At 43.8% G+C, this 15,188-nt stretch overlaps 1 protein-coding gene across 2 annotated transcripts in view; it reads left to right on the forward strand.

Moving 5' to 3' along the window:
• MATN2 (matrilin 2) overlaps nucleotides 1-15,188 on the forward strand; it is a 128,174-nt gene that overhangs the window by 86,127 nt on the left and 26,859 nt on the right. For both annotated transcript variants that reach the window (XM_008575212.1, XM_008575213.1), the window contains exons 6-9: nucleotides 5,520-5,642; nucleotides 10,658-10,780; nucleotides 13,802-13,924; nucleotides 14,139-14,261. In XM_008575212.1, coding sequence (XP_008573434.1) covers nucleotides 5,520-5,642; nucleotides 10,658-10,780; nucleotides 13,802-13,924; nucleotides 14,139-14,261 — 492 coding nt within the window. The remainder of the gene's footprint in view (nucleotides 1-5,519; nucleotides 5,643-10,657; nucleotides 10,781-13,801; nucleotides 13,925-14,138; nucleotides 14,262-15,188) is intronic.

The following is a 15,188-nucleotide window of genomic DNA, read 5'->3' on the forward strand; positions in this document are numbered from 1 at the left end:
AACCCCATGCCCAGCCCCCGTTCCCAGAGCTGTATGGTCTTCCCCACACTGTGGCTCAGCACATCTCCTATCCCAGAATTCCTGGAGACATGGAGAATTCCAAGTCCCAGGATGGTGCAGGCAAGAAGATCAGAGCCCTGGAATCAGACCGTGGATGTGGCTACTGCAGTGTCGTGGGACTGGGAGAGGAGGTTTAGCTGGCAGTCAGGGGAGGGATGGATCCAGCTGTGAGGTCTCACCAACTAGGCGCAGAGCCCAGTGGTTCGGCTGTCTCTCGGCCCTGTCAGAGTCAAGTCCCACAAGTGGGCCGCCCCAGTGCATGGGCAGAGGAAAGTGCTGGGAAATCTGTGGCAGAGGAAAGTGCTGGGAAATGTTGTGGCAGGCAGCCACAACGTACAGTATCCCCACTGTGCCATTGCCCAGCCTGCACTTGAATGTCCCTACTGACCGGACAATCACTATACCCCATGGTTCATTCCACTTTATACAGCTCTGACTCTCAGAAAGTGATTCCCTAGACTAAACTATCTACTTCTTTGCACTTAGAGACTAACAGAACAAATTGAGCTTCTGGCATTCTTCAGGGACACTAAGAATGAGTCATATCAGAATAACTTTACTTAACTTAGTAGACTAGCCAGGCATGGAAAATGTGATAACCACTATCTAGACTTTAATAAGCATTCCACGAATTTACTAAAAAGCCCCATGTTTTGTGAGCCAGATGGAGAAATGTGTGCTGAGTGAAAAATGATTGGTTGGGTTTGCAACTTGCTGAGTGTCTGTACCCAGAGGGTGCTGATTGCTGAACTGAGATCCTCGTAGAAGGAGGAGCCCCATGTTTTGTGAGCCAGATGGAGAAATGTGTGCTGAGTGAAAAATGATTGGTTGGGTTTGCGACTTGCTGAGTGTCTGTACCCAGAGGGTGCTGATTGCTGAACTGAGATCCTCGTAGAAGGAGGTTTGTAAACAGCCTGGTGGGAAGAAGCCTTAAGGAGGGCATGAGAGCTGTCCTGCATTCTTACTGACTCCTTGCTGCTTCTTGGTGTGCAATGTTTATGCATCTAAACCCTTACAAAACGCTACATTAAGAGTAATACCAATAACTATTCAATCAACAAATATTTGTTGAGTACCTATTACATGCCAGATATAGTTGTTGACACTGGGCTTACAGCAGTAAATAAAATAGACGAAAAAAATAAAAAGATCTCTGTCATTATGGAGCTTACATTTAAGTGGAGCAGGGTTAGAGAAGACTACAGGTCTCAACAAGAAAGTGACATTTGATCAAAGACCTGAAGGAGGTGAGAGAAGGAGGAGACCTTCAAGGCAGAGGGAAAGCAGCACCCGTGCAAAGGCCCTGAGGCAGGAACTGTGAGGCCTAGCAATGTTGGGGACAGCAAGGAAGCCTGTATGACCGGAATATAGTGAGAAACTGTGACATAGACATTATGGTCCATAGACCATGTAACCTGCCTTCTCCACAGTCATAAATTTGGCTCCTGTTTCCCTCCATTCCAGTAGTATCTGTGAGCTCACAGTTATTCCCCTGCATTGGGGTCCCAAACTCAACTTATTTGTTGCTTATATAGAAATCTGAAACTACACACTGAGCATATTGTTCTCAGCAATGTTCCTGATTATTTACTTCTCCAAATCTCTGGGCACCTCCCACACTGTTCTTTTTTCTATCTTATTTCTGCTGTTTTCCATGGTAATTAGTTTCACACTTACAAATGTGTATATTTATTTTTAATACTTCTTCTGATTTCAAAAGTAATACAGGGCTATTGTAGAAAACTGATTCGTATAGAAATGAAATTGTCTCATATAAAATGATCTATGATCCCATCACCTAGAGATAACCCTTGTTAATACCAATTTGGTATATTTCTCCCCAGTCTTTTTTTTATTTTAGGCATATGGATATATTTTTATAGAATTGGGATCTTACAGTATACCATTAAATCATGAGCATTTTGACATGTCATTTAAATGTTATTGTATTAGTCCATTTTTCTTGCTTATAACAAAGTACCTAGAACTGGGTAATTTATAAAGAAAAATGAAATTTATTGCTTACAGTTTCTGAGGCTGGGAAGTCCAAAGTCCATCTGGTGGTGGCAGCAGTGACCCAAGGGTCTCACATTGGAAGATGGTGGAAGCAGAGAGAGCAGAGAGAGAAAGACAGACTCTCCTCTTCTTTTAAAGCCCTCAGAACCACACCCTTGACCACCATTTTTAAACCATTCACTACTGCATGGTCCTACAATCCATTTACCTGTTCAAGGCTCCATGTTTCAATTACCATAATAGGATTTCCCACCCTCTTAACAGTCACAATGGGGGCTAAGTTTCTAATACATAAAACTTGGCGAACATAGTTCAAGCTCCAATGAGTTCTGGGGGACATAATTCAATCCACTACAGTTATCAAAAACATTTTAATGTGCATAATATTCTATCATGTGTATGTCATAATTTGTTCGACAGGTTTTTTTGTCTGTTCAAATTGTATCATGATAAACATCCTCATATGTAAATCTTTGTACTTCCGATCATTTTCTTAGGAACAAAACATAAAAGGAAATTTATTGAGTCAAAGGCTAGTAACATTTTTAAGGCTTTTAATGCATATTGCAAAATTATTTTCCAAAAACATTGTACCAATTTCTACTCTATCATAAGTGTTTTGAAGAGGCAATTTAAAATTTTTTTGCTAATTTGCTAGGAGAAAATTTCTCCTCATTGTTTTATTTATCATGTCTTTAATACTTTTTCTTCATAAAATTACCCAGTTATACATACCTAATTATAAATGTATACTTATTGGTGTTATTATTTGACTAATGAATAATATGCTCCAATATGAGAGATTATAAGGGACTCCTGTAAGCTCCATGAGGCAAGGGACTGTGTCTTTCTGTTCACTGCTGTTTCCAGTGCCTGCCCCACCTAATTATAAATGTATACTTATTGGTGTTATTATTTGACTAATGAATAATATGCTCCAATATGAGAGATTATAAGGGACTCCTTTAAGCTCCATGAGGCAAGGGACTGTGTCTTTCTGTTCACTGCTGTTTCCAGTGCCTGCCCCATGCTATATGTTCAGAGAATATTTATTGAACAAATGAATGACAGTGAGGTTAACACTTTTTCACATATTAGACATTCAAAAAAAAGGAAACAGTAAAGATCTGAGCTGAAATTAAGAAAACACAAAACCAATAAAGAAAATTAGTAAAACCGAAAGATTATTTTTTTAGAAGATTAATAAAATTGATAAACTTCTAGCCAGACTGTCAGGGAGAAAAAGAGAGAGAAGATACAAATTACCGATATCAGGAATGAGAAAGTGGACATCACAACAGATCCTACAAACATTGGAAGGATAATACAGAAAAATAATGAATTTATGCCAATAACTTCAGCTTAGATGAAATGAACAAATTCCTTGAAAGACACAAACTACTAAAGTTTATGCAAGAAGAAATTTAGAAGAAGATCTTATGACCCTGGGTTTGGCAAAAGTGTCTTAAGAAGGACACCAAAAACCCCACAAAGTATAAAAATCAATAAACTGAGATTTGTCAAAATTAAAAATTTTGAACTTTTTCAAAATTAAAAGACACTGTGACTGAAATGAAAAGGCTAGCCACAGACTGGGAGAGACTATTTGCAAAACATATGTTCAACAAAGGACTTGTATTTAGAATATAATAAGGAAACAAACAATCCAATAAAAATGGGTAAAAGATTTGAACACAGACTTTGCCAAAGAATATATGGAGATGGCAAATAAACATATGAAAATATATTCAACAACATTAGTCATTAGGAAAATGCAAAGTGAAATCATAATGAGATAACCACTACATACCCACCAGATTGGCTAAAATTACCAACTGTTGATGAGGATGTGGAGCAACTGGAACCCTCATAAACCACTAGTGGGAATGTTTACGAAGTTAAGCGTACATCTACCGTAAGATCCAGCCTACTCCTAACTGTTTGCTTCTAAGATCTACTCTTAACTGTTTGCTCAAGAAAAATGAAAGAATCTGTTTACATAAAAGCTTGTACGTGAATGTTCATAGCTGCTTTATTTATTATAACCCCAAACTAGAAACTTCTGAAATGCCCATCAGCAGATGAATGGATAAAGAAATTGTGGTATAACCATATAACAAAATACTACTCTGCAACTGAAAAGGAACAAACTATCGACACACACACGAACATGGATGAATCTCAAAATAATTATCCTGAATGAAAGAAGCCAGACCAAAATGAATACACACTATATGATTCCATTTATATAAAATTCTAGAAAATGTAAACTGATTTATCATGACAGATACAAAAATTAATGGTTATTTGGGACCAGAGGAAGTGGAGAAGAATGAATTAGGAAGGGACATGAGGAAACTTTAGACACTAATGCATATGTTTATAATCTTGATTGTGGTGATGGTTTCATGGGAGTATACACGTGTCAAAACTCATCAAATTGTTCATCTTAAATATGTGCATTTTGTTTTTTGTCAATTATACCTCAGAAAAACTAAAAACAAGTAGAGGAGACTGTATTATTTAAAAATGTCATAAAACTCAAAGAGAGGCTGTGGAAATATTCTAGACCATAGCTGTCCAATAGAACACTCTGATAATGGAAATGTTCTGTATCTGCCCTGGACAACACAATGGTCAGGAGCCACGTGTGGCTATTGAGCACTCGAGATGTGGGCAGTGCAGCTGAGGAACTGAATTGTTAATTGTATTTAATTTTAATCAATTTTAATTTAAATCACCACATTAGACAGCATGGTTCTAGATTAAAGGAGACTAAGCATATATGAAAACTAAATACAGTCTCTGATGCTAGACTGGATTCTGTGTTGGAGGGTGAAAAATGCTATAAACAACATTATTAGATCAACTGAAAAGATTAGAATATGGTTGGCAGATTAAATAAAAGTATTGTATCAATGTAAATTTACGAAGTTTATAACTACCCTGTGGTTATATAAGAGAATATCCCTCCCCTTAGGAAGTACACACTTTATATTTAAGGGAAAAGGACCATGATGTATGAAACACCTTCAAATAGTTCAGAGAGATGGCCAAATGATCAAGCAAATGGGGTAAAATTGCATAATTTTAGTTGCATAAATTCCATGAAACATTCAGCTAAGCTCTCTCTTCCCACACTGTAATCTGGCAAACAACACCCAATTTTCATTTTGGTGGCTCTTACATGAACCAAGATGAGGAAAGCATGTTCACAAATTCATTTGTTGCATAAACATTTTATAACGTGTCAAGAGGGTTCTCTCAGGGGGCCCATATCCCTAAACAGAGAAATAGCTTTGTTGAGAGATCCCTTCATGGCATGAGTTTTTGAAGCATTGGATTTTACCCATTTAGGAAAAATTAAGACTGAAAACCCCTGTTTTTCATATGCTAGCTTTATTATTTTGTTCATTATTCTTATGATTTTTCTTTCTTTCCAGAGATAGACTACTGTGCCTCACCTAATCACGGATGTCAGCATGAGTGTGTTAACACAGAAGATTCCTATTCCTGCCGCTGCCTGAAAGGCTTTACCCTGAATCCGGATAAGAAAACCTGCAGAAGTAAGTCACACTGGAAGTTGGAGAAGGGCTTGTTCTGCTCAACTCCTTTAGTTAGTTTTCCTTTCCTTGCAAATCTTAAGAAAGATGTACTTGTACTCAGCATGAATTTACTAACATTGTTCTGCCCTTTATTTCATCTTTGAGCTCACTAGATCCTATTTTGGGAATGATTTTTAGAGACTGAATAGACCAATTCTGGCCATTGTATTCATTTAGCAAAGTTGGAGCCCACGCTGAAGCTCCCACCTACCTGAAATGAGGATGCACTCTGCCTCCTCATCCCCACAGCATGGATTTGGGACTTTGAGAGAGAAAAGGCTGGGCTCAGAAAAGGAGCTGGTTTCTTCCAGTCCTGCAATATAAGACCTGATGGCTGCCGAGACAGGGGAAATTGCAGTTCTCTCCTCTGTGGTAGGAAGAAAAGAGGAAAAGTAAGACACCGGGGCATCCACATAGCATTCAAGGGGTACAGGGTGTCAGCAGGATGACATTGAGGAGGTACTGAATGACTCAAATGCCTGTCATCTGGCACATCAAAGGGTATGACCAGAGATCTGAGCATGGACCCCAAAAAGGATCTCTTTAAACCAGACTGTCCTGAGAGCCCACTAGAATGGAAGGCCCACAAGGACAGAGGTGGTTGTCTTTTTCTCATTGCTGAATCCTCAACAGCTCCAAGAGTGCTTGGCATACATAGATGTCACACAATATTTGTTAAATAGATGAATGAATATGAATGTCTCTGAGATGGAGTATCCTGGAGAAATTGCAACTATTACTTGAATTCTTGGATCTCATTAGAAAAGTGGCCTTGTTAAGGCATGCAAGTTGTGAATTTTTTTCAAAAAGTATTCCCTTAGGCAGTCCACATTTATGCAAACTTTTGAATCATTTGGGGTCTCCGATGTCATTCACAGACCTCTCTGGAGCTGCCATTCAGGGACGTGTTTTCCTATATGCTCCTTCACTCATTCCTTCCTGATGATATGTACAGCAGTGTTCTGCGTTGCAGGATGGCATTTTCAAAGGCTTAACTGTGTATCTCTTCTGAAAAGCACTGTGGGCTTTACCGCTGAATCCAGAAGAGTCACATTCTGCTTTTAGCACAGCTTAACTCACATGCTCATTCTAATATGATATGTACAGCAGTGTTCTGCGTTGCAGGATGGCATTTTCAAAGGCTTAACTGTGTATCTCTTCTGAAAAGTACTGTGGGCTTTACAGCTGAATCCAGAAGAGTCACATTCTGCTTTTAGCACAGCTTAACTCACATGCTCATTCTAATAAGTGTTAAATCTTATATAGTGGCAGATGGTTGCAGAGCCTGTATTTTGAAACTGAGCCTCTTATAAACGATAATTCCCACTGCCTTGCCTGGATACAAACCCTGGAAACATTCAAGCATTAAATGGGAATTTTAATTGAGAGCATTCAGAATGTGATAATAATTAGATGGACTATTTTCCATTAGACCACACATGCCTACAACATGTTAGAGGGTCAAATTTTCTAGCCTGGCACTCTGTGCTGTTTACACCTTTTTCTAGGGGTGAGTGTTTCAGAGGCTGACCGCACCCAGGGAAAATCACTCACAGGTGGACTCATATTTGTAGACTCAAAGCTCTTTTGTGGGGGATAATTAGATCAGGTTCAACTCAGACATTCAATGTGGTTGCAAGTTTCCTTGGGTTGTTAATGGAGGGGATAAAGGAAATAAGTTAGGCACGCAGCCTAACTCATTGGTGGAGGAGAATTTGCTTGAAGCTCTGCGTCTCTTACCAAGCATCTAAGATTATCTTGAATTCTGCCACTCCCACTGCAAATTGGCCCATACATGGTGCAGGCAGGAGTCCCTAATGCCCATTCATGTACATCAGTGGTTGTATATCGTTATTTCATTTCCTCTTTAGCCAGGTGCCCAACTTTTTCATCCAAGAAAAACAGAATTAGTTCCTAAAACCCGATGTCCTCAGCAGCCCTTCTGCCAGGGTCCTGCCCCATCACTACGTTTTCCATGGTCTTGCAGTGAACCCCACCCTTGACTCCTGAGCACAGCCTCTTGGAGCTGCCCCTGACTTATGCTTGCACTCAGTCATTTTTGGCAGCCAGCTGTAAACGGAAGTGAGTGCTCGCTGTCTCTCTGGAACATAAGTGGAAGAATTTGCCAAGAAATTGGGTTTAAAATCTGGAGTTTGTTATTAGGAGTCTGAGGTCCCTCAAATCGTCTGAGCATTACAAATCTCGAGCTCAGAGTACAGACATTTACATTTAACAGGAGGTTGATGGATGTGGGCTATTTTCAAATCTAATAAATCTATTTTTCAAAAGAATTTGATGTCATCCAATTAAACTGGAACAAAAAAAAGTTCAAGGCAGAATCCTAATGAAGAAAAGACTCTAGGCCATGATTTGTTCTTCCTCATCCTCCTACTGGAGAGTGTTGTCATTGATTTGAGGCATAAATTATTAAGGGAGCGGTACAAAGCAGAGACACTGGGACTGACCTAGCTGTCTAGGTGGAGACCTGGGTGGGATCAGATGTGAGTGTCACCCACGTGCTGGGCTCTGGATTCCTGATTCTGGTACCACAGTGGGTGGTCCCTGCAGCTGGAGATGTCACACACTGAAAGGCAGGGGTAACGTCCACAGGTTGAACTGAGCCAGGAGATGTGAGGTCCGGTCTTCCAGTGTCACTTGTATTGGCTGTGTGACCTCGGGAAGGCTACTTTCTATTTCTATCAACCTGGATTTCCTAAACTGAAGGAACAGGACTTTCTGATTCAACATTTTGTTGCCTGTCCAACTTTTCTGAAAGTTACTATCTGTACCACTCAGCTGGTATAATTTACTGCCTGGGGTCACTAATCTTTCATGTTTTTAATCTTACCTTTTTTTTTTTTTTTTTTTTTTTGGCAGCTGGCTGGTACAGGGATAGGACCCTGGACCTTGGTGTTATCAGCACCACGCTCTAACCAACTGAGCTCACTGGCCAGCCCCTGTAGTCTTACCTTCTTAGTTAGGTCTCCAACTCTTTCATGAATCGGCACTCATGAAGACCCTTTCATTTGTTACCTGACAGTCCTACCATCTGACCTCACAGGGGTTACGGGGCACTCTAGGCTTTAACAGATAACGTTACATCCAAGCTCAGACCATGTGGACCACTTCACAGTTTGTGAGGGGAGCTAACAGATATGGGTGCCTCAGTGAATACTTAATGAATGAATGAATGAGTGAATGAACATCTAAATAACACACACATGAGGAAATGTGACACGAGTGTGTGAGGAAAGCAAAGAGCTGCCCGTGAACCTCTGCTGCGAGCAACCGTTTGGAGAGGGGTCCCTTTCGAATTGCTGCTCGTCGGACAGCTGATGATAACCTCCTGAAGAATCTAAATGATTTTCCATTGGATTATTTTGTGTGCAGTGCTTTTTTTTTATTTTTTAACATTTTAAATTAATTTTTTATTGACAATTGTACACATTTATCGTGTACATGTTGTTTTGAAATATGTACATGTAAATCTTTCTTAAAAACAATGCTGGCTTTTTTTATTGTAGTAAAATATACATAATGTAAAATTTACCATTTTAACCATTTTTAAGTGTACTGTTCAGAAGCATTAGGTACATTCACATTATTGTACAACTATCACCACCTTCAATTTCCAGAACTTTTTCGTCATCTCAATCTGAAACTCTGTACCCATTAAACAATAAATCCCCATTCCCGCCCACACCGCCCCCAGCCCCTGGCAGCCACCGTTCTACTCTCTGTCTTTATGAGTTTGATTATTCTAGGTACTTCATATAAGTGGAATCATGCAGCATTTGTCCTTTTCTGACTGGCTTATATCACAACATGGTGTCTCCAAGATTCATCTGTGTTGTGGTATATGTCAGAATTTCCTTTCTTTTTGAGGCTGAATAATATTCCATTGTATGTAAACATCACATTTTTTATCCATTCATCCATCGATGGACGCTTGGTTGCTTCCACCTTTTGGCTATCGTGAATAATGTTGCTATGAACATGGGTGTATATACCCCAAAGTGAAATTACTGGGTCATATAATAAATTCTATAATAATTTTTTGAGGAAACACTATGCTGCTTTCCACAGTGGCTAGATGGTGGCTTTTTAAAACAGTGTTGACTGAAGATAACTTCACCTTTCCCTGATAGTGTAATGAAGTGATTCCCCCAGGCCCTGCACCACATGGCTCAGACTTTGTGTTCTGCGTGTGTTTGTTGTTTGTATGTGGCTTGTGTTGTATTGCCAGGCCTATTCTTCTCTGCCGAAGCCCTTTACTTGTTTCCTGGCACTCGGTTACATCCTGCACAGGTGAGGTTGTGGATGAGGTCCAGGCAGACGAGCTAAAACTGCACACAGCTGAGAATATTCTGCTTCTCCTCGTGCAGAAGGAATGAGTTGCAGAGAGAGTTCCAAGGGGTCAATGACACCACAAGGTGACATCTCTTCTTTTAGGCCCTGCATAACCAGCCTGATCTGTCTCCTCATACTCCAGCCATCCTCAGCTCCTTGCAGCCCCCAGTGCACCCCACACCCTCACCCTCAGGCTCTGGTGTTCATTGTTCCTGAGCCCTTGCTCTCTGTTCCCTCCTGTCCCTTTCCCTGACTAACTCCCCCAGCTCCTTAAGACCTCCGGTTGGCCATCACCTCTTGGGGAAGATACCCCTGACCCCCAGGGCTCAGTGGGGCCCTCCTCTGTGCTCTGTGTTGTCTTATGATTGATTGTCATTTCCCTGTCTGCCTCCTTGCTAGAGCATGAACCCCTTGAGGGCAGGGGCTCGGTCTTGCCATCACATTCCCACCACTCACTCAGGACTTGGTACTTGGTTGGCAAATGAATGAATGATCAGCTTCTGGTTCACTTCAGCAGGCAGCACCCACCAGCTCTCTCCATGGGGGCTTGTGGGAGCCCTGAGGGTTGACCTCCCGGCCCTGGGAGAAGCCCAGTCTGAAGGAGGGTCTGCCCTTTCTCCCCTCAGGGATCAACTACTGTGCGCTGAACAAGCCGGGCTGTGAGCACGAATGCGTCAACACAGAGGAGGGCTACTACTGCCGCTGTCGCCGGGGCTACACCCTGGACCCCAATGGCAAGACCTGCAGCCGTGAGTGTGCCCCAGGGGCTGACGGAGGTGGGGCCCACGCACAGACCCAGGGCTCACTAGCAACCAGTCACTTCTGATGCTCCCCTGTTTCCCGTGGGCCTGATGGTCCTTGCCTCAGTTTCATCATCCATTAAATGGGACTGTTAATACTACCTACCTAACAGGTTGGGTTGCAAAGATTAAAAGAATCAAAATGTATAAAACACTTAGAACAGTGCTGCTAGGCATAAGCACTCAATAAATATTAACTGATATTATTATTTGTTGTTGAGAGGATTTACTAAGTCAGACAGGTCTGAATTCAAAGCCAACCTCTACTGCATACTAGATGTGTGACCTTGGGCAAGTTATTTAACTTCTCCAAGCTTTGGTTTCCCATCTATTTAAAAAAGTGAAGATAGTAATAGCATTGGTCCCTTAGGGTGATTATGGGGGGAAATCAGGACCATTTCAATCTCTTAGCCTAGTGCAAGGTAAACATCCAATCAAGGATGACAGTTCGTATCATGGAACCTGTGAAAATGACCAGTGCTGGCTCCAGTTTGGGACAAGAGGTCAGAATGCACAGACCTGGGAAAGCAGTGGGCTACATAGGCTGATCTGAGAGCAGAGCTGAGAAACGTGGGATTTTTTGTGAAGTTTTTCCTAATTTTCTTGTGTCGAGGCCACAGCAAAGCTCCACTTGGTGATGCAAACACATGGTAGGCTGATCTGAGAGCAGAGCTGAGAAACGTGGGATTTTTTGTGAAGCTTTTCCTAATTTTCTTGTGTCGAGGCCACAGCAAAGCTCCACTTGGTGATGCAAACACATGGGAACTCGCAGCCTTTGCCAGCTGGACGGTTCCATCGTGTTTTATGAGGCACAGTCTCCACTGGTCCAGGCCAGAGGGGGTGGGAGCGCATGAACGCCGCGGTGGAGCCCTGTGACCCTGGCCTGCTGTGAGAGGGGCTCAGTGACATGGGTTGCGTAGAAGGGGCCCTTTGTGTGGCTTTCCACCCAGTGGGCCACACATCTGCTCCAGCTTTGGAGACAGAGACAGATTGTGAATGAGAACAGTGCAGCTGTTGAGCATTTGGACCCTAAACTGCCAGGAAGGGAAGTTCACAGATGAAGTATGAGGTCCAGCCGACCTCAGGAAAACTGGTTCCCCTTCAGTCTTCAGAGGGAACAGAGAGCCTGATCTCAGACGGCAGAGGACTTTTGATCTAGAAAGTTGGTGCAGAAGTCAGTACCCTGCTGTGCCTTTGCCTCTGGATGTCTCCGAGTGCTTCTGAGGAGCCAGTGGGGAGCAGGCCGTCTTCTATTCGACAAGGAGATGCCCTGTGACTGTGGATCTGTGCAAATCCTGCGTTTTTCCAGGAGTGCGGGGTCTGCCAGCTGATGGCCCTATCAGGTATCCTGGGGCAGACTGGGCATGACCTGGCTGAGTCCACCTAGGCCACCAGGGACTGTGGCCTGCCTGCCTCTCTCTCCCAGCAATGCCCAGAGAAGCCTAGCAGAGCTTAGAGGGCGGGCCAGAGAAATCGGGGCCCACATTTCTCTCCAAGTCTAGTCAACTCTAAGAAAGCATAAACCAAGCCATTTCTGTCTAGGAGTTCCCAGAGAAAGCCATGGTCTTCTGCTCCTGAGGGCTCAGGGAGCCCCAGGCAATAATGACAGCAAGCCCCAAGAAGGCGCTCGCTCTGTGCAGGCAACGCTGAGTGAGCTGACCATGCGCCAACTCACGTTATCCTCACAACAGACCCATAAGCCAGCTACATTCTCATCCCTGTTTAAAGATGGGGAGGGGCTGGATGGTTAGCTCAGTTGGTTAGGGCGAGGTGTTATAACACCAAGCTCAAGGATTTGGATTCCCATACCAGCCAGCTGCCAAAAACACACACACAAAAAAATCAAAAGATGGGGAAGCTGCAGCACAAAAGGATGAAGTCACTTTCCTGGGGTCTCATAACTAGTAAATGGTGGGACCAGGATGAACACACAGGCATGTGGTTCCCAAGATCCTGCATTTGTTTGCTGTAGTTGCATCTGCCAATGGAATGTTCCAGAAGGCACAGGTCCCAGGCCTTGCAGAAGTGAAGAGGCCGACCTGGTGGCTCTGCACAAGGCCTCCAGTGTCTGTCCAGTCTCTGGGGTACATTTTCTCCATCAAGGAAATGTGGGAGGCAGCCTGCAGGGCCGTCTGTGGAGCTGCTCACCACAGCTGTGTGTTCACTAGCCTTCAGTGTTCCCTGCCCAGGGACCAGCTGCACGGCGTCCAGGTGCCAGGATGGGCCACACATGCAGGCCCAGGCTTTGGTTTGTTTTCTGAATCTGGATGTCTTGCTTATGGGGGTAAAAAAACCCAAAACACTTTTTTCTTTTTTATTTTCAAGTAGAAATGAAACTATACAATTAATTCTTCCTCAGCATTACTTGATAAAATAATAAGCATTCATTAAATGCTTGCTGTATGCCAGCTGCTGTTCTGAGGGCTTTACTCATACCAATTCCTCTCATTCTTGCCACATTCCTAAAAAAAAGCAATCGTCATCATCCCCATTTCTCAAGTCAGGAACTGATGGCACAGAGAGGCCAAGCCACTGCCCAGCATCCATCACTAGGAAGTGACAGAGGTGGGATTTGAGCCCAAGCAGTTCGAGGCTAGAGCTCTCATTCCTAAGCACTAGTCATCAGCTGTGTGGCTTTGGTCAAGTGCCTAGACCTTGCTGAGCCTCGCTTTCCTCTCTCTGAAATGGAAATCACACCTGCGCTCGGCATCACCCTGAGGTTGCAGATTGTGCCTACCACAGCCCTGGCAGAGTGCTGCGGTCACTAACACTAGGGACAGCATTTCCCAGTCGCGGGAGCTGTACACACTTTACTCTCCAAACAGAGAAATGGCTGGTTTTCCAGAGACCAGTGGCGTGCGGTAGAATGGCTCGTTTTGCTTCCAAGAAGGTTGTGTTTTTCAGTCCCCATTGCTGGTGGGGCGTTTCCCCCTCAGTTCCTTTATGTTTCCGTGTGTGTGACAAACGCAGGGGTGGACCACTGTGCGCAGCAGGACCATGGCTGTGAGCAGCTGTGCGTGAACACGGAGGAGTCCTTCGTCTGCCAGTGCTCGGAAGGCTTCCTCATCAACGAGGACCTCAAGACCTGCTCCAGTGAGTCCTCCATGCTTCTCTCGTAGGCGACAGTTTGCAGCAGGAATAAAGCCTGTAGAGCACGGCAGGTTGTGTGTGGTCCCTGTCCCCTGCCCTTCTCTGTGCTCGGGGAGATTAGATGTCCACCCAGGGGGAGGGTAAACATGCCAGTCACTTGATTCCCATAATCACAGCTGGAGGCTGTGGGGATCTTACCTGGGTTTTGGTTTTGCAGGGGTGGATTATTGCCTGCTGGGTGACCATGGTTGTGAATACTCCTGCGTCAACACAGACAGATCCTTTGCCTGTCAATGTCCCGAGGGACACGTGCTCCGCAGTGATGGGAAGACCTGTGAAAGTGAGTGTTTGAGGTCCTGCGACAAGCGGGACCTGGCACAGGCAGTCTGTGGGTGTGGGCACGCTGCCAACGTGTACATGTGCCTGTGTGTCCTCTCTCCGGGCTTCACTGGGCCCACATGAATGGGTGTGACTGAACCTCTTAGTCATTTGAGCCCTGGTGGCTGCTTCTCCCTCTGCCCCATGCTTCCTCCCCTGACTCCCTGGCTTTTTGGCGGCTTTTTGCTGTTTCCACAGTCTGCTTCATTGTCATTCTGAAGCTGGGCAGAGCCCTAGTTCTTAGCTCTCTCTGCTCTGCACATTGCCAGCCAGCACTGCACATGAATAATAATGTGGGCCATTTACTGATTGCTGGCTGCAGGCCGGGCACTGTGCTAAGCAGACGTGCTATTGCATCCCAGTGACAGATGAGGAGACTGCAACTCAGATCAAGTAAAGAGCCTGAGGTTTCCAGCTACTAAGTGGTGGGTTCAAGCTGTGCTCTGTGTGACTCCAAAGTCAGTTGTAGGAGAAGCCGAGGCTCCTGAGAAACCCTTTGTCCTCCTACCTGATCTCCGTAATCTGGCAGCACATGGCGAGGTTGACAATGATGGTTCCTGGGTATATACACACATATGTCCTTGCAGCTGGTCCCAACTCCTGCTTTCATTAATCATCATCATCATCATCATCATCATCATCATAGTGCTCCCAGACCTCCTTCTCTCCTTCACTCAAGAATGCTGTTGTTTGCTGCCCTGTAATCCTGTTTCCAAGTGGACCGAGATAAAGAATTTTATCATTAATCATCATCATCATCATCATCATCATCATCATCATCATCATCATCATCATAGTGCTCCCAGACCTCCTTCTCTCCTTCACTCGAGAATGCTGTTGTTTGCTGCCCTGTAATCCTGTTTCCAAGTGGACCGAGATAAAGAATTTT

Source organism: Galeopterus variegatus, unplaced genomic scaffold (assembly GCF_000696425.1).
Source record: "Galeopterus variegatus unplaced genomic scaffold, G_variegatus-3.0.2 Scaffold1156, whole genome shotgun sequence".
In the NCBI taxonomy this organism is placed as follows: Eukaryota; Metazoa; Chordata; class Mammalia; order Dermoptera; family Cynocephalidae; genus Galeopterus; species Galeopterus variegatus.